This window comes from Physeter macrocephalus, chromosome 1 (assembly GCF_002837175.3).
Source record: "Physeter macrocephalus isolate SW-GA chromosome 1, ASM283717v5, whole genome shotgun sequence".
Taxonomy (NCBI): Eukaryota; Metazoa; Chordata; class Mammalia; order Artiodactyla; family Physeteridae; genus Physeter; species Physeter macrocephalus.
In genome coordinates this window covers 142,997,094-143,022,312 of record NC_041214.2, presented here as the reverse complement: position 1 = coordinate 143,022,312, position 25,219 = coordinate 142,997,094, and the positions used below count along the sequence as shown (strand labels likewise).

At 39.0% G+C, this 25,219-nt stretch overlaps 1 protein-coding gene across 4 annotated transcripts in view; it reads left to right on the top strand.

The window, feature by feature from the left end:
• Positions 1-25,219, top strand: part of APP (amyloid beta precursor protein) — a 279,931-nt gene that overhangs the window by 160,291 nt on the left and 94,421 nt on the right. For 2 of the 4 annotated variants that reach the window (XM_007110933.4, XM_007110932.4), the window contains exons 7-8: positions 16,056-16,223; positions 18,780-18,836. In XM_007110933.4, the coding sequence (XP_007110995.1) occupies positions 16,056-16,223; positions 18,780-18,836 (225 nt within the window). The remainder of the gene's footprint in view (positions 1-16,055; positions 16,224-18,779; positions 18,837-25,219) is intronic. The other 2 variants (XM_007110934.4, XM_007110935.4) reach the window with 1 other exon arrangement.

Below are 25,219 nucleotides of genomic sequence, written 5' to 3'. Positions count from 1 at the left end.
ACTTGTAGCTTTTTTTTTTTTTTTTTTAATAAATTTATTTATTTATTTTTGGCTGCATTGGGTCTTCACTGCTGTGCACGGGCTTTCTTTAGTTTCAGTGAGTGGGGGCTACTCTTCGTTGCATTGTGCGGGCTTTAGTAGTTGTGGCACGTGGGCCCAGCAGTTGTGGCTTGCGCGGTCTAGAGCGCAGGCTCAGCAGTTGTGGCGCACGGGCTTAGCTGCTCTGCGGCACGTGGGATCTTCCCGGACCAGGGCTTGAACCCATGTCCCCTGCCTTGGCAGGCGGATTCCCAACCACTGTGCCACCAGGGAAGCCCTAACTTGCAGCTTTTAAAACTGAGATTATTCTGAGTTGAACACTCAGGGTTAGCTTGAAATCCACTGAAGGTATCACATATTCTTTTAAAATATACATATAGTACCAGATAGATTGTTTAACTTTATCATTACCTACGTAATGACAACTTCTTATTCAATTTAGCATGTAGAGTAGATACACATTTAAGTAAATGCACATTTTGTTGGAGGCACTGTTTTTCAGGGTGTTTTTCGTGTACTTCTTAGGACCATTTGTGGCAGATCTGGCTACACGAACTTGTTAGCTTCTATTTTCCTAGCAGGGAAAGACATATTTTACAGGGCTGCTTCTTCTTGAAACCTAAAAGTTATGTGACTACCAATCACAGCAGCTAGTATTCTGCTGTGGGACTCAAGTTCTTGTGCTCTCCATCAAGATAGCTGTTTGTGGGCTTCCCTGGTGGCGCAGTGGTTGAGAATCCGCCTGCCAATGCAGGGGACGCGGGTTCGAGCCCTGGCCTGGGAAGATCCCACATGCCGCGGAGCAACTAGGCCCGTGAGCCACAACTGAGCCTGCGCATCTGGAGGCTGTGCTCCGCAACAAGAGAGGCCGCGACAGTGAGAGGCCCGCCCACCGCGATGAAGAGTGGCTCCCGCTCGCCGCAACTAGAGAAAGCCCTCGCACAGAAACGAAGGCCCAACACAGCCTAAATAAATAAAATTTTTTTTTTTAAAGATAGCTGTTTGCATAATAATCGTTCTTCACTTATTCAACATTCATTTTTGGAGTACCTCTTTGGAATGAGCCATTTTGCTGGGCTCAGTGGATCAATCGTACGATGAGAATACACAGGATAACTGACCCTGGTGGATGTTAAAGTCTAGTAGGAAACATAAGTCAAAGAAATACAAAGTGTGCTGTAAAAACACTACGAGCCCAGAGCCTACTTCAAAGAATAGGAGATCGATCAGGGAAGGGTCTATGAAAAAGATGGCATTTTAAGGGGAACTGGAAGGGCTGGTGGTAGAGCTACTGATGGATTTTCTTGTAGCCTACTTTAGAGTCAGTAGGAGTAACAAAACCAATATGGGGCCTTGGGAAGGTACGTGGCATGCTTGGGAGACAAGGTTAGTCCAGTTTAAACTAGAGCAGGTAAATCTTCCATAAGAGGGTTACAGGAAATTAGGTCGGGCCTACAATATGGAGACCTTTAATGCCAGGCTGGCAAGTATGGGTATTAACTGAGGATGATCAATTCAGGACCTGCTATGTGGTAAGGATTTTTCTAGAAGAAACAGTGAAGAGATTTTGTTTTTATGTTACAGCTATTGAGGGGATGGGTGAACAGTGACATAATTTATTCAGTATGTGAGAGAATGCCACATAAACTTATGCCTGTATTCCAAACCAAGACAGAACTCTCTTGAGATAATATGGTCTTGTTACATTCTGAATAAGTCCGGTTCTTTTGCTTCAGTTTTTCTCTACATGTAGCATTATTAGGTATTAAGATAGAACATAGAGGGACATATATGTTTTGGTATTTTTATAAGAAAGACAAAGGCAATTAAAGGAGAATTTAGAAAAAAATCTCCAGGCTAAAGATTAAAAAAATAAAAGAAACAAGCCTTAAAAGATAAGTTAATAATGCCGATGTCAAGAAGAGCATTAAAAGTGACCTACGAAAGCAAATACCTGATCATTTAGAGGTACCAACTGTTATTGCTAGAGATAGAAGAGCCTTTAATGGGAATCCATGCATCCATCTAAGACTCCTGAAATGGACAAAAGCTATGATTGAAGCAAGTCTTTCTGGGAAAGGAGACCTAAGAGGAGAAACATGTTGTGGTATATTGCATCCATGTCAGAGAGTTTTCTGTGTTCCCAGCTAATTCTGATAAAGGAGTAGAAGAAGTTTTTGATGGTAGCATTAAAGCGACCAGTCATCTAGAGCCTTTTAGGAGGTGAGTTACAGCTCTTCCCTGGTGAAGAACAATGCCAATGCCAATAGGTGATTGCTAGCTTTGCAAAACTCTAATTACGAGTAGCCTGCTCCTGTGCTGAGAATAAAAGTTGGAAATGACTTGCAAAGCAGAGATATTGAAAAGAGGCTTACCCTCTAGTGTCCAGTGTTAATGTTTCAGTGCCCGAGAGAAAATGTGATTTACAACCATACTTAATAATGAACATTCTTCATTACCAGCATACTGCCACTGATAGGAGTCTTCCATGTACTTCATAAAAAAACTCAATAATTTTGTAACCCATTAAAATTTGAAAGAAATAGTCAGAGGGAGGAAAAATATAGGACATTTCAGCATGCCATATTGTGTTAGAATCATTGATACCAAAGTAGAAGATGTCAGTTCTGACTATGTTACTGATTCCAGAGGAGAAAGATTGGATCTGTTGTTTTGACCTAGTGGAAAAAGCCAATACCAATTTGAGTACAATAATAGTATATTTAGACACTTGCTCCTAATTTTCTGTGTTTTGAGAAGGGATTGCACTTCCTAAACCTAAGACATCAAGGTAATCTGTGACTCAGTCATGAATTTTAAACTCCGATTAAGCATGAGTATTGTAATAAATGACATAGTCTGTGAGTTAAGCTAGCCAGTTTTGTCCATCCAGAGTAACACTGTTTTTTTCCGTATGTTCATTGATTCAGCAAATACATATTCATTACACCTCTGCTGATGGCTCAGCACTTTGCTGCTGTGGAGGGTGTGATGAGGAGTTGGCTGTCACCGTATTGTGGCAGATCAGCCTGGAATTTCTTGTGTTTGCACCTTGCCCTAAAGGGCAAGGGCAGTATTCTGTCTATTAATCCTTGATTAATTTGTGCTGACTGGTAGAAATTTTACTTGACCATTTAAAGCCAAGACAATTAAAGCTGAGAGAAATTTTTTTAAAAATTGTCCATGGTCACAAAGCTGGTAAGTAGTGAAGCCACGATTTGAACCCAGATGGACCAGAGTATTTCTACCACCCTAATGTCAATTTTTTGTTTTTCCTTTTTTATTTAAATACATACTAGTTCAGTTTCACCTGTGTTCCCTTGTAAATGTGTATTCCTTTGCTACAGCATATATTCATCTTACTATTATTTCACTCTGAGCATTTCCTACATTTTAGAATTCTTATTTAAATAATAATGATATTACTATTATTATTATTATTATTATTATTTCAAGCTATGGCCGTGGCCCATGTATCGGCAAACTATGGCCATGGGCTGAAAATGGGCTGTCACCTATTTTCTAATCAAAAGGTTTTATTGGACACAACCAATCCCATTTGTTTACATATTATCTATGGCTGCTTTCATGCTACAGAGGTGAAGTTGAGTAGTTGCAAAAGACACCATGTAGCCTGTAAAGCTGAAAATATTTACTTTTCAGGCTTTTATAGGAAACCTCTGATACTGATCATTAGAAACATACTAAGAAGTTTTTATATTTCAGATTTTACCATACCAAGTAAATTTCATTAAGGTAGTTTTCATATGGTTAGAGAAGACTAGTAAAGTGTTTAAAAAGAGAATTTTTAATAGTTTTTTGGCTTTGGCCAGTTACATAACCTTGGTAAGTCTGTCTTTTTCATGTGTGTTTTATAGATGCTGATATGATGTTACATGTTTTTTATATGAATTACTTTAGATGATTCCTGTTAAGTATTTACCATATAATGCCTGGCACATTCTAAGTGTTCAGTTTGTTTTACAAGGACAGGCTGCTCTGAGTCGAATCCTGGCTTTACAACCTACTAACTTAATATATTTGTATCCGTGAAATAACCTTTATGCCTCATTGCTTCCCTCTTGAAAATGGGATTTAATAATACCTACCTAATTTTAACCATTTTGTGAGCAATCTATGAAGTAATCCACAGGAAACACTTGGCACTGTTCCTGGTGGACAGTAAGTGCTCAATTAACCTAAGCTACTATAGTTGCCCTGGTTATACACATCATTTTGATCCTCCAGAGAACTAATGTTTACTACTAATTAGGAATGCCAAAGGTAAGCCAACAGACTGTCTTTTTTAATTATAAAAAGCATAAATGTGATGTATCCATTTCTATTGGTATCATAGAGCTGATATTTATGGACATATGTTAAGGAAAAAAACAGCTTAAACTTGATTTCTTGATTGAAATATCTTTTGTGAATATATTGTATATTTAAATATCTGCAGTTAAATTTTATATCTGGCTGAAAATTGAACCAAGATAGTATTAAATGCCACTGCATTTCAAGATGGGGTTTCATTTCTTGAGGGTATTTTAAACCTCTTGCAAGTTCATCTATTAAATGGACAGAGATACCGATAGAGGTGGCACTTTAAGCATACCATACGATGATGAAGTTTAAAAGTTTGATGTAAATGTTGCTTGCCTTGGGCAGGGTGACTGACCTCACAGAATTAAATTATTTTTCTTCTCCCTCTGGTTACCATTAATCTCTAAGAAGCAGCATGTGATTTGCTGCTGTACATTCCACCAACGTGGACCAGGCACTCCTAGGTACTGGGCATTGTACCAGTTCCTGAGGGCACAGGGATATGAAAAGGGTGGTTCACTCAGGTTGCTTCCAGACATAGCTGTACACTCAGTCTTGGGGAGAAATCAGTCTCTCTGACCTGGCTGGAGAAGAACTTTGGCACACAGGGAAAGGAAAGTGCTCATCCAGGGACAGAAGTTTCCACTAAGCATTGCCAAGAAGTTGTCATTTGAGTGATTTTTAAAGGAGAATAGGGATTTGCCAGTTAATTGAGCACCAAATAGAACGAATCCAAGAAGTACCATAAATAAATCAGAACAGCTTGCATTGATCTCAAGGGTAGAGCAAACAAAGCTTAGCCTAATTCTCACATCTCCGGTGTAACCTGTCTGTAATGAATGTGCCTCTTGCAAGGTATCCCATAATTCAGAAATACGATCCTTGCTTATCATTCATATTTAACTTTTCACAAAGTTTGGAGAAAACTGTGAGCTTGACTTGCTGCAAACATGGAAGTGTATTCACCTACTTTTGTTGGGCGCCTCATAGGAGCGCACTGGCCCAAAATGAAAATTAAGCTCCATTTTGGGTTTGGGAACAGGGCAAAGGGATAATGGCTGCTCCCTTTGGAGGAAGTCTTTACCTCTCTGTGTTATGACCACAGGCAAGTAAGATCCACTCCTGTTCCTGGATCAGAATGTAGCATCCTTTCTAATGACTTTGAGAGAGCTAGTATCAACACTGGGCATAGACGTGACAGGTGGCAGCCTTATTATTTTGTGCCCCATGGCACCACAGCCATTGATTTTGAGGTGTTTGATATACACTTTGGTAGAGGCAGAGTGAAGCGTGGCATTAACAAGCTTCTTTCCATGTCATTTAATGGTCCCAGTTTAGAAAGCCCACTCAAATCGTTTGCTTAAAATGTGAGAGTGAGAAACAGAGCCATAGAAAAAACAGTGTGTGGTGTGTGTATATATAATTTTCTACTTTTAGTATTGAAGTATAGGTTGCATACCATGGAGTAGAGAAGTCAATGGTTTAGTGTATTCACAAAAATCTGCATTGCCACCTAGAAAATTATATTTTTGAACTTAATTTTGTTTGAAATTTTACATGGCTAGTAGTGCTTAGTTAGTTTTACCTTCTACACTTTTATTTGTGTCAAGATTCTTTAATTCAATGTTAGAAAAGGAAATAATCAGCTAAAGGTATTTTAATACAATTATGTCTAAATTTATTAAAAGTAAAAATAAAATTTCCAGCCCAATTCAATTAAAGTCCAGAAACCAGGTTTTTAAAAATTCTAGTCTTTTTTTATGCTTTTCCCCAAATCAGTTGCTGTTCAAAAAAATATGCAAAAGTTGACAATTGTATGTATTTCCACAGCACAGAGTTTGCAATTAAGAAAAACATCAAACCTAGTAAAAGAAATCCAGCAGATGGGAGAACAGTTCATCTAAACATGCATGTCATTTTCAGCTAATTTTTAGCTAATCCATATGTCCGATTGAGTAGGGACTCTGATTCCTTGGGCAGGTAACAGTTGTGTGTTTTAATGGAAATTTTTAGTTGCCTTGCAGAAAAATGCTTTCTGGAGTTTTTAAGCAAGGTGGATTTCAACCTAAACACCTTTTTCTCTCAACCTTGGATCATTTTGTCCCCTAAAAACTTAGCATCTCTTCCAACATCTGACCTTCTGGGATTCTGTTAGTGGAAGAGTAAAAAGTCAGGAGGAAGCAAGACTGAACGAATCTCATACGAAAATGATGTTCAGTGGTAATATCTATACAACGGAATATTAGTCAGCCACAAATAAGAATGAAATAATGCCATTTGCAGCAACATGGATGGACCTAGAGATTGTCATACTAAGTGAAGTAAACCAGACAAAGACAAATATCATATGATATCACCTATATGTGGAATCTAAAAATAAAGATAGAAATGAACTTATATACAAAACAGAAACAGACTCACAGACATAGAAAACAAACTTACTGCTACCAAAGGCAAAAGGCGGGGGTGGGGATAAATTAGGAGTTTGAGATTAACATATACACATTACATACATAAAATGGATAACCAATAAGGACATACAGTATAGCCCAGGGAACTCTACTCAATATTTCACAATAACTATAAGGGAAAAGAATCTGAAAAAAATAGATAGATAGATATGTATATATAACTGAGTCACTTTGCTGTACACCTGAGACTAACACAGCATTGTAAATCAACTACACGTGAATAAAAACACATTTTTTAAACGATGTTCAGGAAAACCCCTTGGCCTTCAAGACAGCAGTGCAAATTTTCAAAACTAGGAGACTCTTGAAACAGTAAAAGGAGTTTAGAATAGTTCACTTTGTTAAAAGTGTACTATATTGAGTTAAGAGTGGTAAGACAGTTCCAGTGTTAACTGTGAGGGTGGGCTTGTCTCTGTCCCTTAAATTTACTTATGTTCTTGTTGGATATAATTTCAGAGAACAGAATATGGACAGGAATTTCATGCTGCTTGCGTGTAACTTTATGTTCCTGATGTTTCGTGTTAGAAGAAACAAACAACTTTGTTGGCTAATTCTTATGATTCTATCTCTTCTGGAGTTTCATAGCATTTGTTACCCAGGATTTCTGACGTGCTGGTGACTGCTGCACAGTAGCTTTGGTCGAGTGATTGGGCGAAATTACTAAAACGCAGCATGAATCCTGGTGTTTACTTGGACTATGGCAGGGTTCCTTGACCTCAGCATTATCGATGTTTTAAGCTGGACAACTCTTTGTTGTGGAGACTGTCCTGTCCGTTGTAGGATGTTTTGCAGGATCCCTGGCTCTACCCACTAGATGTCTGTAGCACCCCCCAGGTGTGACGACCAAAAACGTCTTTAGTCATTGATGCATGTCCCTTGGGAGGGGATGGGGGCAGGATCTCTCTGGTTGCAAACCACTGGGCTATGACATTGAGGTCGACAGTGATATCTGGCTTTAAATATACAAGCAGAGAAATACCCCTACAATACTGTGTCTCATGTTACTGTCAGTCGTAACACCTCATTCCATGCTTTGCACATTGTAGGTAGCAGTGAACATTTTTTTTATTTGAGAAGAAAAAGTAAAACAAAACATGCTAAAAAAGTTGATAAGTACTCATTTAGTAAGATAAAAACAGATATTTGGTGTGTCATGTACAATCTCATAGTTTATATTTACAGACAAATCAACATACAATTATTATTTTTAAAATATTACGTATGCATATTTGCCATGTAGGCAAATGAGAGGTAGAGGAAAACTGCCTTCTGGGTTTCGTTTTTTATTCTTCCGCCAGAAATTCACTCTCGCCTGGTCCCCTGTCATAAAATAGCAAATGGTGGTTACCATCCATAGAGCAAACAGGGATACTGCTGTTTTCAGCTGGAAGCCACCCATTCTTTTCTGCTGGGTGCCATGACAGGGACGAGTTTAACATAGTGAGGCGGACATGCTTGGTGAACCCCAGAAAAGGACCATCTTTCCAATCCTTGACTCTCATATCTAGAAACATCATTTTCTTGCAGTAACAGAAATGCCATGTAATTCTTTCTTACAGAGAAGTGGTGCAAAGGAAGCAAATTCCAAGCTCAGTGGTCTATCCTCGATCTTATGTCAGCTTTCTTAATTATTTTTCCCCAATAAAAATTTAAAAAAGCTTTGATATTTCTAATGTTCTGACAAGTTACAAGAACAATATCACTTAAATTTGGGTTTCTGAGAAGTCTGAGTTTTCATAGACTTAAATATGAGTAAGAAAAATATTGTGTTGGTGTTAAATTTAAGGCAGAAGTATCAAAGCTGCTTTGACTTTGCATGAGACAGCACTTCAGAGTAAAAGAAATATGTATAAATAATCTCTTAAAATTAAGATTTTGGTATATGTATACATTTGAATCTCAGCTCTATTAAAATGTGTTATACCCCTCATTTCCCAAATATGTGTACCTTCTTTTAATAAGCTAAAACCTATGCAACTTTTTACTAATCCTTTCCCGCTGGTCTTTTTAGAAAGTGATTGAATCTTATATATATATATATATATATATATATATATATATATATATACTTTTGACATTTTAACTGCATGTAAAAGATGTGGTTGATCATGGTGTCTCTCAAACATTAATGCCCATACAAGGGACCTGAAGTACTTCCTAAACACAGATTCTAAGACAGTAGTTCTGAGGTAGGTCCTGAGTCCCAGGTGATGCCGGTCCTACTGGTCCACTGGCTGGCTACACTTTGAGGAATGGTCTCTAGTAGCATTACATGCCTCCATACTGTGCAGATTTCTACTGAGACAGAGTAAGAAACTGAAAAGGAAAATCATTCTTATCTATGGTGGTGAAACCATCATTATCTATGGTGTCATTGCTCTTACTATAGTATCAGACGTCACCAAGTATGAAAGAATCCTGATAGGTCTACTTACTGAGTAATGTTGTAAAAATTCAACTCTCATGACGGAGCAAATTAGAAAACCCTTACAATTTCCCGAACTATATAATTGTTCCTAGTTTCACCTGTGCCCCTATTTCCTGTCATAGATATGGTATAGCTGACTCCTGCTAGCCTGTAAAAGCTGATTATTCAAGTATTGAGGAATTTTGTGAGCCACTACCATTGGTAGCTTGAAATACCAGTGGTGAGAGTATTTACACCATGGAAGTCGACAAACAGTATAAAGCAGAGAGTTTTATTTTTGTGGTTTTCCGGACACAGTCAGATTTCCCAGCATACCTCACGTCTCAGTCAAGAAGAAAAATCTCTTCCTCTTATTTCCAGCAAAGGACATGATATCTTGTCTTATCAGGGTTTAGAGCTTCTTGTGATATTGTGTTGTGCTTCAGACTAACCACACAGCTTGATGACAAATAAGTTTATTCCCATAACAAACAGGAAACAAAGGTATTAGGAAAAATAGCAGCGCCCTTTTGTGGATGCTGGTGACCAGCATCACCAACACGAGAGTATGGTTAGTCTAAACACTTTACAAGTACTTTTTCAGGTGGCTTTTTTTTTTTTTTCCCAGCCGCTCCGCGGCATGTGGGATCCTCCCAGACCGGGGCACGAACCCGTGTACCCTCCGTCCGCAGGCGGACTCTCAACCACTGCGCCACCAGGGAAGCGCCAGGTGGCATTTTTATAAGTAATCTTTCATCATGGACAGAAGTGAGAATCGGGCCAGGTGTAACTCGAATGACACATGTACTGGATAGCCTTAGAGAATCAACACAATTCAGTAAAAGGCAAGCCAACTGCAGATATCTTCTAGAGACTTCCGTGACAAATTAGCACCCGTCATTTCATTCTGATCAGTGATTTCATTACCATGCACAGCTGTTCCCATCATTTGTTTATATATTTCAACCCATATTTGGGGCTTAAGTGAGATTTGTCATAAGACTTTAGTACAAATTTGCTAGCCTAATTTTACATGCCTCTGTTTAGTAAAATAGGATTAGTAGGTCATAAATATCTGATCACTGTTGTTCCATTAGGGGAATTTTCTATTGGACATGTTTTTTTATTACTGTTTGCTGTTATTTGCAAGCACATTATAAATACTCTTACCCATTAAAAGTACATGCATCTATTTTTGCAAAAAATACATTCTTAAAAAATAACTGGTTTTCTAGCATGTTGGAATGATTTAATCAGGCTGCAAAGTGAAGTTGTTATAAAATAGCATTGAGGTCAGCCATTTTTATTATTAACAGATTGAATGATTAGGCAGGTAAATCAACATTTATTTGAAATATTAAAAATAAGCATATTTAGTAGGTTTCTGTACTTCTGTCATTGTTTCATTTTATTTTACTGTTAATATTAAACAAGTGATTTGTCACAAGACCAAATTATATTTGTGTTCATACATTTGCCCTTTCTACTCTAGTTTAAAACTGCAAGATACGTCATTTTTAACTTAAATGAACCTTAATTGTGTGCATATTCTTGTATCATAGGAGGAATTATGCTACTTTTTTTGTTTTTTTAAACAATATCAGAATATATAATTCCTAGGTTTCTATAAGTAACTCTCTAGTTTGATTGGTTTGATTATTCAAGTGGTTACTTTCTCAAAATTTGTAAATTTAAACTTTATGCATTCCATATAATGCACGGTTTTATTTCACATACATTCCTATAGTCTTAGAATAATTGAAATTCAGTTATTTAAATGAAATAATAATAAAAAGCTTTACATTATGAGTTTATTCTTTAGTTAATGCTTTATTTAAAGCTAATTACTTGCTACTCTGTTAACTCTGCTTTTTAAGAAGGCATTATAATAACTGTACTCTTGAAAATGGGGATTTTCTCCTTATCCTAGTTGCCACTTTCACAGCTGTCTTTATGTTGAAATTTTTTTTAAGTGTAAAATTAGCTTTCTAAATTTAGTTGTCCACAAAAAATTTTGCTCCGATTTGACATCTATTCAGTTAATTTTTTTGTGGTTAAGCATTACGTTTTGGACAGTGAATTGCATAGTCATTTTATATAATGTAGGAAATATTATACATTTTAATAAAATATTAATATTTTAATAAAATATTAAATATTGTATTTGTATAGTATTGATTTTTAGATAATGGAATTTAGTGTTGAAACCAGCACAAATCTCAGCAAGGACCTACCTTAAAAGATATAAAATGCTTAATGCTCTTTTTTTTAAGCATATGAACACTTTCATACTGTTGTGTGTACACTAGCATTTCAGTTTATTAAATGGTCTTTGTCTTGAAAGGGGAATAGAGCTGTTATAAAAGAAGAGATAAGCCTTCCTTGCCAGAAGAATTCAGCTAGGTGAATATTAGGAAACCTATTTGTGATCTTAAAAGTCTAAGAATTAAATATGAATAAACAAAGATCATAGTTCCTTAGATGTTTCAGCCTTGCCTGTGTTTCTATCTAACTTGAAACATTCGCTTTGAGAAGTATCCCTACTTCAATTCTGGGCAAATTTTCTCCTTCATTATTATATGTAACATTTACTTTGAATAGAAACAAAGGTGGACTGGAATTCAAAAATAAAGTTAGCAAATAATTTTTAAATGTTCATCTTTTCATTTATTATTTTAGATTTTGAGAAGAGAATGAAGATGAGAAACGGAAGCTGCAGTTTTAATTTTCAGATGAATTCTGTTTGAAGTTACAATTATATAAGGTCTAATTTTACATGCTCTACATTTAGTGGATGATTTTGTTAATAATTTTCCACTGGCTGATTATAGTAATGAATATGAAGCACGTTTTTCACTGAAGTTTTTCAGTGTTTCCGAAAGATTAGGAAGGAAGAAGTTTCTCTATTCAGAAAAATAATAATGTAAACATAAGCATTTAAAATGTCTTGAAAAAATAATAAAATGTCTCACGATTTCTTTTTCTCTGAATCTAGTCATGGAGCTTTCAAATTATATATTTCAGGCTTAATGCTTTAAAATTGTTTTACTTTGTTAGGCTCTTGATTGGATAGATTTCCTGGTAATTTCTCAGTGCTAGAAAGAAATTTAAAAGAACGTTTCTCGAACTGAAATTTGTAGCCCTTCAGGGAAATTACTCTGAAACGATAAATGATTCAGGGAAAGAGACAAGATAGAATTCCAAGGCAAACTGAACTACCAACGTTCCTCTTCTATGTTTCTTAATGTGAGATTTTTTTTCTTTTACATTTTTTGCAGCTAATTGTAGATTTACATGCAGTGAAGGGATTAATAGAAAGATATCCTCAATAGTCTTCACCCAGTTTCCCCCATTTATAGCATAATATCACAGCTATGAACTTGACATTGACCACTTAACACTTCTTCAGCCCAAGGATGTGCTTCTTCTCACTCTTGGGAGAGTCACTGGCCATCTCCTTTATACCTACTAATACCGTGTGTAAAGGCATTAACATAATACTTCCCCAGTGCTGACCCCATGACTACCCCTCAACCTCTCCCAGACTAATGAAAGGTTCTCTTTTCAATACATGGACAATGTTTTTGTAAAGAGAAGGGTTAGAGAAAAGGTCAGAGAGATCAAACACTTGTGTGCTCTACAGTAGAGTAGAAATACAGTTATGAGTGAGAGGTGAAAAGTGATCCATCCCACTCCAGAATTCCCTCTGAAATCAGCTTTACTGCTCTAGGACGTTGATGTTCTAGTCATTGCCAGAAAGAAAGTGCTAGGAAATGTGAAGTTGATGGCTGATCAGCAATGCTGATAATTGGAGGGATTACAATGAGATACCCTTTATCACTTGTCCACGCTCGCTCAGAGCGTCTGGAGCACACTCCTCCGTGTGAGCAGATCAGAGGTTCCAAAGTGACAGGTACATTCGCACTCCTGTTCCTCGAGGCTCACGTGTGTCTGTTGCTCCATATATTATGTATTTGACATTTGATGATCATATGCTATTATACCAACTCCTGACCACGTTATCTCGAATATCCTCTCGTATGTGAGTACCGTGGGATTGATTCTTATTCGCCACTATGTCCACACACACCAGAGTCATGAAAGTATTTGGGCCCATTTAAAGTCAGGAGTGCCAGCAGCCATGATAATGTCAGGGAGAACCAACAAAACACTCTAAATGGAGATTATTTGCCTTTAGGGATTGAGGAGTCAAGGGTCTTATAACTAGAAACTCCAACAAGAATTGTAGGCTCCTCAGGGAGTTGATTTTATTTGCTTAGTTGATATATAAATGAATTTGAGTCCTGAATCCTTTTTCTTCTTCACTGAGGCTCTACCAATTAGCTGTAACAGAGGGTTTCATAGCCATTTAGAATGAGGCAGAAGAAAAACAAAAATGAATAAAATAAAAATGAATGTTTCACCCGTAGTGTAGGAAAATGGCAATATGTTGTAATATCACCTGGGTTCTAGACCAGGAAGTTTTGCTTTCGTGAAAAAGTAAGAAATCGTATTAGGTCACATACAAGGGAAAATATCTATCATGGATTAACTCCTCTGAGATCCCGTTACTTAACTTGCACCCACCTGAAATTCTACCAGTTTTATTTAGTACATTGGATGTAGTAGCATAAAGACGTTTTCTGCCCCTGCACAGCTGTGATGTATAAATGGACCTGTGGCAGGCAAGTATCAGAAGATACGTATTTGGTGCTGTAAGAGGTATAAAACGTGAAGAGCAGCATGAATTGTTGAGACACCGTGAGGTTTGTTGCCCACGCTCCTGTGACTTAGGGTCGTGTTTCTGTGCCTCTCTTTGTAGCAGAAGCCACTTGCAACTTCAGTCTGACTTCAACCACAGTGTAGGCTCAGAAGACACGGTTGCCTGGCAATCTTTTTGGAATCGGTACAAGGATGAGTATCATTATGTGTTAGAAACAGGAAAGCACATCACGTGAACATGTACAGATTGGTGAGGGAGGTATAGAAAAGGAGGGTAAAGCCAACCTGTTCATGTTTCTTACAACTGAGGGAGAGAAAGAGAGAGAAGATAACATCCAGGAGTGGAGACAGCTGATAGCTCTGGTTTGCAGGGACTCCACATGTGGCCACGCATGGCTTCTAGCTCTGCAGCCCGGAAGCTGCTTTGTCAGTAACTCAGAGGTGAGCAGACCCCCCCCACACACACACACCAAAACTAACTTAATCCTTTGTAAGTTAGAATGCTAGTCGTTTAATTTGGGGAGTAAATCAAATTACCAGCTGGATGAGATACTGTGTCAACAGTTTGGCAGATTTTTATCATAGAGGAGAATTCCATAAAGAAAACTAACTAGAAACACATCATGGCTTGGCAGGCATGGACTTTGAAAGTAACTGTCAAATGAGCTGACCAGAATGATGGGTGATGTTGAGCTTGATGCTCTTGGAGCCAGTTGTTTCCATCCTAAAACCATCCAAAGAGAGCCAGAGTCATCTTAGACATTTATTACACAGGACACTTCTCCTGCAGAGAGCGTGACACTCGCCTTCTGGGCTCAGTGCTGACTGTCCCTCCCTACTCTGTTGACATCATCATGATGGCAGCAGCTTCTGGTTTTGCCATCACCTCTTTACCTTGAGTGAAAAGAACAATGAGTGGTATGTGTAGAGAAAAGCAAAACAGTAGTTCCTTTTCCATCGACATTGTGGATCTTTGTCTTTGAGTGATTGATTGATGACTCTTCCTAGAACAGTCTGTTGAATATTCCTAATAGGAAGCTCTGAGTTATGCATGGATTTTTGTCTTTTAGAAGGAGGTTGCTTTTCCCTGGCATGTTAGTAAAACTCAGAATAAGCAAGACATCTGAGTGCGCTGAGGTATCAGAAAGATCTCTGTAAGCCTAGCTAGGGTGGGACGCAAACCGAGTAGGAAAATCGTTTTTACTTCTAACAAAAATGGAATATACATGGGAGGTAGAGTTCTAATTCTAATTGCAATAACTTTACGAATGGAATCCTACAGGTTGCTACACTTTCAGTCAATCAGGGATTGTGAACCTGATTTTGGTGAGGGTGGCAAGGCATGTTGACAGGTAAGCTGTGTTATAATGTAAAACAATGTATGGTATGTATTAACAAATGGGAGTTGTTTGACCGTGTTTTGTTATTTGAAACATTTTTGGCCAAGGGACAGACAAATATTCAAAGAAAAATTTGTCTTTAATTAGAGTTAACGTAATCGGCTTGAAGTCACTTTCACAGGTTTTATGTATGTTTTCAAATATAGTCAGTGGACAGGCTGGGTCTCTCTGCAAACTGGATCACATTCAGAATATGTATAATTAGTTTATACTTTAAGTCAAGGCAGTCATAATTTATTCAAGGAAAACAATCAGGTGTTTGTGACAGGTTAAACTTTTCGCATCATCACCAGACATAATCCTTTTACCTTTAAAGTTGCCTTGAAATTATTTAAAAGAGACGTTTATGTTTTATAGGGCAGAAATATTTTGATGTGCGCACATCTTCAGGCATTTAATATTAATCTGAAAGCACCGAAAAGGTCTGTTCACCTCTAGCTGGAATCCTTTTATTACTACTGAGAGCTACACTCGTTGAACCAGACGAGCATGCACTGCTTTGTTTCAGAAGTAATTCTAAAGTCCTGGTAGATAATTAAATTCCTCAGTAAATGTCTGTCAGATGCTGCCGGATAAACCCAGCCCAATTACCACTGGGAGGACTAACGCGTTAAGAATAGTAAACGTGTGTACATGAACAGCCAGCCGTACCTTTTCATGCTAAATGTGGTTCCCCACATCTCCTCTGATTAGAGGTGTGCTCTGAACAAGCCGAGACGGGGCCATGCCGAGCAATGATCTCCCGCTGGTACTTTGATGTGACTGAAGGGAAGTGCGCCCCGTTCTTTTACGGCGGATGTGGCGGCAACCGAAACAACTTTGACACAGAGGAGTACTGCATGGCCGTGTGTGGCAGCGTCAGTAAGTGGACCTTCCTCCAGCCTGGCCACCTTTTCATCTTTCTCGCCACTGACTCTGCTCTTTGTAACAGACTGGTTTTCCAATGGTTTTCCTGGTTCTCAGGAATGGGTCTGTTGCTACCACTAACCACGTTTCTGTCAATGTCTCTAATTGCCGGGCATCTGCTCCAGGGCGTGCAGTCATGAGCACACATCTCCGTCTTTCTCTAATAAAGCATGGCCGTGGATGTGTTCCTGTAGTAGCTGTGGTGCATCCGTCTTGCAGTCTCGAGGGACTTTTGAGTGCTTCTCTTTAAGCCAAGCTGGAGTTGCTGTTTTGTCTTCTCAGCTGTTTCTGCAAATGTATACTTACATGTTTGTCCGTGTACCTCTGTGTTCGGGCCTCTGCATGTGCACTCCACGTGCAAATAAGGATTACCACCGGGAGCCTGGCTGATGACGCTTCCGTGCCACTGGCAAGACATACTGGCGTGATGAGTATCATTTCATAACACGTGACGTTTATTGTGGTGGCGAGGGAATGGGCTTGAGTTGAGCGCACGCACTTCAGATGCCAGAGGATAGAAATGCCCCGGTGGCCCCTGAGCTCACACAGGGACGTTTGCAGTGGCGAGTTTTCGTGTCTTATCTTGGAATGGACAGAAGAAAACTCCTCACTTAGCGTTAGAAGCCTTCAGTGACTAAGGCTCAGGGAATATAATTTTCCAAGCCTTTTTCTCTTCCACTTTAAGTTTTTCAAAACTCAGGGGGAATAAATATATGAAGTCATGATGACTTAAATGCAAGTTGAAACTATTTCCACAGAGATAGTTCTCCAGAGGTGACATACCAAACATTTGGGACCTCTGTTCTTCTTAACAGCCTTTCACATTAAATTCCCTGTCTATCTATCTATCTATCTATCTGTCTGTCTGTCTATCTGTCTATCTATCTGTCTGTGTGTCTGTCTATCTATCTACCTGCCTACCTGTCTATCTACCTGCCTACCTATGTATCTATCTGTCTATTCCACTAGAAGGAAGTGTGATCTACTCGAGGAATAGTTACTCAACTTGATAAATTAAAGGTTAAACTCAATAATTACGCATTTCTCTTTTGAGAGACTCCTGCCTTTTTCCCATTGTTCTGGTGAGAGTGACAGCCACCATATCCTGCCTAGGATTCCCAGGGATTATATAAATTGTTTTCCAGTGTGATCATAAGATTAAGCTAAACAACAAAGGGTCTGCAATATCAACACCTTCTACTGTGAAGCCCAGTATCTAAGTGGAATCTACTGGAAAAGTTCCTGTTGGTCTCTTGGGTGAGAGATGACTCCCCTTCTACCCTGTGTGAGAACAGGTTTAGGAACTGGTAACCCCAAGGGCTCCTTTTCTGGCTCTGATGGGAAGATTGTGGCTTCCAGCTCAAAAGACTCCTTTCTTGAGTTTCAAACAAAAACGTTAATTAGGTCGGGTAACTTGGAGGACAATGGCGGATTCTGTTGCCAGGAGCCTCTTAAACAAAGGGCTTTTGTTGTAATGATTCTTGCTGGTTTCACTGCTGGGGGAGATTTCCTGGCAGATTTCCAACTTTTTTCTCCCTTTCCCTGGGGTGGATTTATGTTTTGAAATATAAATATGTATGTGTGGGTATATATGCGTATATATAATAAGAAAGAGGGTTTTAAAAGTTATTAGCAGTGATGAATTTGCATCAAGGATTAGAAATTATCAGGAATTCCCTGGCGGTCCAGTGGTTAGGCCGCAGGGCTTCCACTGCAGGGGGCGCAGGCTCAATCCCTAGTCAAGAGAACTAAGATCCTGCATGCCCCGCAGTGCCGCCAAAAAAAGAAAATTAAAAATTATCCTCCGCTGCCCCAAAAATCTCACTATTACCCTCACTGCACACCCTCTCCATTTGATTAGTTTGATTTGACTCAGACTGGGGGCAAGAACCATGGGCACCGCAGATCAGATGGAGTCTCTAGAGGTGCTCTGGATGGCACACCCTTTGCCAAGAAATTCGCAAAAGACAGATGCTCCCAACAAAGGTGTAATGGACAAACCGTCAGTACTTAGTTTCAGGGGAGGTGGGTTATAGAATAATGTATCCAGAGAGCAAACACGGGAGGCTGAAGGCCAGTTAGAAGAGTGGACAGACGTAAGTGGAGAGTAAAAGCGTCAATCAGTAGCCAGAGCTGACGGCCAGGGCTGCCCTTGGAATGGGTGAAAAGAATAGAGATGCCATGAAGACGAGACGGCTGGGAATTGGTGATCCTGGCACTAAGGAGGGAGATGGGGGCAAGAAATCCTTCCATGGGGTACTGGGATGTACTATCAGAGACAGAATATCCACAACCCAAGATGTTTTTGTGCAAAAATATCTTTTGTTTGTGTGTTTACCGTGGTTCCATGCTGGGGCCCAAGCTCAGGATATTTGTTTAGTTTTTGTTTTTAATTGAATGTTTTCGTTTTTGTTATTTCCTTTGGTCAGTAGAATCGTGTGAGTGAGTTTCATCCATCATTCCCATGTTTCCATTTTTGTTTTTAGTTATGTTCTCTTATTTTCTCCATAGTGTCCCAAAGTTTACTCAAGACCACCCAGGAACCTCTTCCCCAAGATCCTGTTAAACGTATGTTGTCATTCACTCAAGGGAGGGGAGGAGAGGGAGGAGTACATTGCATGGCTGGACTGTAGGTCCAGCCTCCTCACCTTTGCATGGTTTTGTGTTTCTTGAACACCTGTCTTCTAACCAAATGTTTATTTCCATTGCCTTGCTTGTAATTACGTCTAATTTTGCCAGATAGCTTCTACTGTTGGGCTAAGAGCTTTGACTAAGCTTCTTCTATTTCTGATCAGTTTCCTTTTTATGTCATGTGGTTCTATAAAATATTGTGTATACAGTATTATTTTGTGTTTTATTTGGCGTCAATATTTTATTTCCTAAAGCTCACAAGATGGCACGATTTAGCAAAAGCCTGTGTGTCTAAGTGACTTGTTTCCCAGAAAAATATTTAATATGCATGCATTGTACTAACTTTATGGACCAGTAACATACGCGCAGGCTTCAGTTGGGTGTATTTCAAGACAGCTGTTATGCTTTAGGAAGTAAACAGTCGCTTTTAGAAGTCAAGACCTCTCCGTCCCCTCCCTGAATGCACACTAGTGGGACAGAAGTGCCCATCTTCTGATTTCATCATTAAGATGTAGGGAAAGAGCGTCCTATAAAGAAATATTATATCAACCTACCTTATAACGTCTGTGCATTGTGATGATTTCAGTTGGCCTATCGGTCTAGCTTTGTTTAATGATGTGTTGTCAAACACACAAATACTTATTTTGAAATGTGGATTATATCCCAGAATAGATTCCTCCAGCATTTAAGTTAGGGATGATATATATACTATGGATGCTTATGGTTGCTGGGGGAAGAGACACAATTTCGGTTGTAGCTTAGGTATAGTGAAAATTAGCATTTATCTCTATCATCCTGGGAAAAAAAAACCTAGTCTCACAGTTGATGAAGCTAACGATCTTTTCTTAAAAAAGATAAACTATAGTTGAAAGTATGGCAAGTGGGCAGACATAGAAGAACTAAGGAGAACTCTAGATTTTATACTGTGGGCTTGATAGTACATTGAGCTGCATGGCATGTTACATTTTTACGAGGCATTTTTCCTAGATCATTTCTTTTTCTCAAGAATATTTTGTGGCCATTTTCCTCATTTCCTTTGTGCATACAAGAAAATGAGGCTTCAAGAGCTTGGTGACTTGTCCCCCGCCAACAAATGTGGCAGGACCAGGTTTGAAACTTAAATGACATGTGTGGCTATGCCCTGCACTCCAAATGGCCAACTCTTTGGTTCTGATATTGTTTTCCCGGTTAGAAAAATTACATTTGAGCTTCAGAAGCACATTTTAAGAATACAGAAAATCATGGGAAGTGGATGACAGATATTAAAAACATGTTTTCCTAAATGCCATGAATACAGCGTGTATCAGTAAATTAAATCTTTCCCACCCTTTTACAAAACAGTCATTATTTTTACTTTGTTTCATTTTATATCATTTTTTAAGCATATGAAAGAATTGTCTTTTTCTATTTTTATTAATTACTGGGAATGAACATCATCATTCGATAAATTTATTCTCGTGAGGTCCTTGTGTCCTCAACTCTTCAAAACAGACATTGACAATCTCTTGTAATTTTAGCTTTCCCCGGTAATTTTCTCCATCTACTTGTAGTGCGTGTGGGATCATGACACCTTTCCATTATAGGAGGGTGAGGGTGATTTTTGGCAGCTGTATTTTCTTGTCTTCCTACAGAGATTGTTCAGTCACAGAAAGTGAAGGGTTTTGCAATGCTAGTACAAACAGACTAGAGAAAGCATATAATTTCTAGTTATTTATAGCCTGTGCAGCTATGCTCTCTTCTTTATAGCAAAGCTGTACATTTGAATTGAAAAAGTTATAGTCATCTGGAGGTCAAATGCAGATAGCAGACTGGCGTTGGAGGAAATGAGCCAAACTGAGAAAGGTGAGCAAGCCCGTTTGATGAGACAGCTGGGGCTTGCCTTTGGCTGCTTCCCCAACCTAGGGCTAATCGGAGGACATCTTGTTTCACAAAGGTGGGTGGTCTTCTAAGTTTCTCAGTCTGAGTTGCTTCTGGTCAGATAATAAATGTGAAATGAGCTAGACAAAGCTCCTCAGTTAAACTGATAATAAGATTGCTTGTGTGGAGAAAATATGTGGTGGTCTACATTATAAAGACAATAATTTTCCTGTCAAGACTTCTTATTATAATTAGGCATTTCTAGATTTTAAATCTTTGTCATAAAAACCGATTTTGAGTATTGCAATTTTTAAGGGACACTTGATTTTTTGGGTTTTGTTATCATAGGTAAGAATCTAAACTACAGGTAGAGAGTGTAGAGACATGAGGCTAAGAGCTTTCGTTTTACTCATAAATTTATGGATTTGAGTCCTTTAAAAAAAATCCCTTTCCCATTTGGAATTAAAAATCTTATGAAACTTGAGTTGCTTCTGACATGAATTCTGTGTCTGCCCGTTTGGGTTAGGATGATACAAAGGTTTCACATTCACTTGGCCCAGTGCAGTGTTTGTGAACAATAGAATTACTACAGAAATATTTATTGATAAGTTTATGTTTCAAACATAAACATCATGAGAGTATGATCTTTTTTTCCCCTAGTGTTCTTCCCATCAGATTGCATCTCCAAAGGCAAACAGATGCTTTTAATCTCAAAGAGCATCATGCCAATTTCAAGTCAGCCAACTGCACCAAGGGGTCTGGCCAAAGAGAATGACCAATGACTTTGACCCCTTTACCTGCAGTGAGTTGTGGCACTGTGAATAACGTACTGTGTGTCCTTTGAATGGAATGTGCCACCTTAGTCCCAGAGTTGCAGTGTCCTGTCATAATAAATACCAAGGCCATCTAGTCTTTGGGCAGACTGGAATCACTGTTCTTAACTATACTTGTTCTTCTGATTGTGAAAGAGCAAATATTAGTTCCCGTTAACACATTCTCTGATACTAATAGAACTCTGATATTTTTATGAAACTGCCAAGCATTATTAAAAACAATTAAAAGACGCGGTGTTGCTTTAAATTACATGTCACATCAGTGCCAATACAATCTATCGCATTGACAAGTATGAGAAGCCACATCTTTTGTATCCAGAAATTGTCAGGATAAAAAGAATGGTTTGTTTTTCCACCATGCTACCATAGTGAAAAACCCTAAGATTGAAAAGAATTGATTTGCTCAGCAAACCAGCATTTAACCAAAAAGAAGAAAAAAGTTCATTTACTAAGAACAGTAAAAACTGCTCATTATGTATATGCTCTGTTCTTTAGCTACAATATTTCCAAAGAAGAGTAGCTAGATAGTTTAATGAAAGAGTCGGCAAAAATTTTCTGTAAAAGACCAAAGAGTCCATTTTTTAGGTTCCACAGGCCAAATGGTCTCTGTTATAAGTACTCAACTCGTCAGTTGTAGTGTGACAGCAGCCTCAGACGATAGGTAAATGAATAGATACAGCTGTGTTCCAATACAACCTTATTTACCAAAAGAGACCAGCAGGCCAACCCCTGGTTTAATAAAGCTGTTACTTTTGAGCCTGGGACATGCTGGTACTAAGCTAGGTATTTCAAGGGACACCAGCAAACTAAACCAGATACCCTACTTTCAATAACTTGACAGTTTTATCAATGTGATGAGACTAAGTATGTGCTGGAATTAAATAACAATATAAACTAAAATGCACAAGTTGGGCTTCCCTGGTGGCGCAGTGGTTGCGCGTCCGCCTGCCGATGCAGGGGAACCGGGTTCGCGCCCCGGTCTGGGAGGATCCCACATGGCGCGAAGCGGCTGGGCCCGTGGGCCATGGCCGCTGAGCCTGCGCGTCCAGAGCCTGTGCTCCGCAACGGGAGAGGCCATGGCAGGGGGAGGCCCGCATACCACAAAAAAAAAAAAAAAAATGCACAAGTTGAGGGAGACATGGCTGTGGAAGCCTGGAGTAGAATGAGATTGGTTTTATCCTTAAGACCTCCATAGAGGTTAACAGTTCCATGTGGCTTTTATGGCTACAGTTTCTATGAAAGTGGACAATACGGAAGATTTTGACTTTTTGAACTCATCTGTTGAGCATCAAGTGACGGTGGCAGGTCATCCCTTTATGATCCACCATTAGTGAAATAGAGCATAGCTCTGACAAATTGACAAAAAACAATAACTGAAGGTTAAGACATCCTGGATGCCAGTGATTGTTGCTATGCCCTCTCATATGGTTTTTAGATTCAGACTTGAAGTTGCTCTTACATTTTGGTGCATTGTGCTAAATAGGCTATAGACATTAATAAAAATAACACCAGCATTGACTCGTTCATGCTCATTTCACATATTTGACAAAATTCCCACATCAGTACATGTCCATAAGACATAAAAAAGAAATGTAGCTTGACTAGAGTAAATGCAGCATAGATTACATTCTTATTACCTTATGTCCACACGATGCATTGATAGTCTGCCAGCTATGACTGCACTGACTATAAAATAAGTGTGTTACAAGGGCATGTCAGGGGAAAGTGCCTTTGTTCTTTTTTTTTGTGGAGTCTGGTACCACGTGTAAGGATCACAGACTATTTTCACATTATAAATGTCTCATCTAACTGGGACTTGATAAATACTTGAGTTTAGAATGCATTAGGGATCTTAGTTATTTTGCAATTAGAGAAATGGAGAGACCTTTTTTCTCTTTTTTAAAGTTGGGGTGTCAGTCTATAAGCTCTGCTGTGTGGAGAGATGACATTTTCCCATCAAATCTTCCTTTACAGGTTTGTATTTCCTATATATAAATTATCCTCATTGCCACCCATCATATAAATCACAGCCATTTCATGTGACAGCATTGCTAGCTCTGTATAAAATAGGATTTTCAATGATGAGGCAATGACTGTATGGGTCTTAATTTACTTTTATCTTCTGTTGTCAATGCTATGGAGATAAATTGCCTTTTTGCTGATGAAAGGAGAGCAACCAAATTTTCTTGTTAGACTCTAACATTAGTATATTGACTACATGCCATTCATGGCCTCTGTTTAGAGCGGCGGTCATAGTTGTTACTGTTTGAAGATGCGGTTATTTCTCCTTTTGCATCCTGAGCCCGTTACGACCTGAAAATTATATGTCACCCTAGAGATTGAGGAAACAAACAGATATCAAAATGATAGCGGCAATTTTTCACCATGGCCCTACTTTTGACGCCCCGTTCTTGCTCTCTTTAGTATGAATAGGAAAGGGGCACTAACTATGCAGTGATTACAGAATCAGAACTAAAGTGAGCATTTGGTGCACTTGCAGTTCAATTTGATGGTGTCCCTGAAACGGAAGTTCTCCATCTGTGCCAAAAAAGTGCTCTCTACCACATTCTAAGACCATAGCCGTCTTTACCTTATTTGATGTAACACCCCTTACAATTATTAAATTTTCTGGGGGAAACACAGGAATGAGAAGGTTTCATTGGCACCATGTCTCCAGTGATGGTGGTATATTTTGTGGCAGGAACGTTGGGTGCAGCTCGAGGGTTCGCTAACAAATTGAAAGCAGATCTGCTCCTCTCTCCCACCATATCCTCACCCCACAAAAAATAGAGCTCTGCCTGACACTAAGAGAGGAGATTATAGTGTGAAGTGGAAATGTTGTGACAGGCATTGATGCATCATTATCAAAACTGAAATGAACCTTCAGCAACATGTGAAAACAATGTCTCCCTTAGTATCTGGTTACCCTCTGGTTTAGGAAACAGCATTTTGGGGTGAGAAAAAAAAAAGTAAATCTGTGCTCTTTCTCATGTCTCTTTGTGTGGGTGTTGGGGGGTACCTTCCATGAGAACCCCTTACCAACTTCCTGCTACTTTTCCAAGCCATCCTCATCTTCATCTTTTACTCTTAAAAGATCACCTTCTGCTTTGTCCCTTAGCAGACAGAACGATCCTTTTAAAACACATCACATCACATTCTTCTCTCCTCAAAACAACCCCCATGGGCTCCTGAGAGCCTTTACCATGGCTTCAAGGCCCCTCATGATCTGTCTGCATTTCCTTTCTGCCTGTCTCACTCCTCTCTCCCTTGCTTCCTCTGCTGTGGTCACACAGACCTTGCTCATCTTGGAATTTTCCAGTTTCCAGGCATACTCACTTCCAAAGGCCTTTGTGGTAGTTTCTTCATCTGCCTGTTCTTCCAGCAGGTAACTGGGAAGTAAGGTTCAGCTCTTTGTCTAAACGTCACCTTCTCAATTAGACCGAGCCTGGCCACCTACTTACTGCTGCAGTGTCCCCCCTCCTTCCCCGGCACTCTTGTTTCTTCTTAACCCTGCCGTTTCTTTCTTTTTCTCCATAATACAAATCACATTCTAACAATGTGATTTATTGTTGTCTTCGTGTGTGTGTGTGTGTGTGTGTGTGTGTGTGTGTGTGTGTGTGTGTGTTTGCT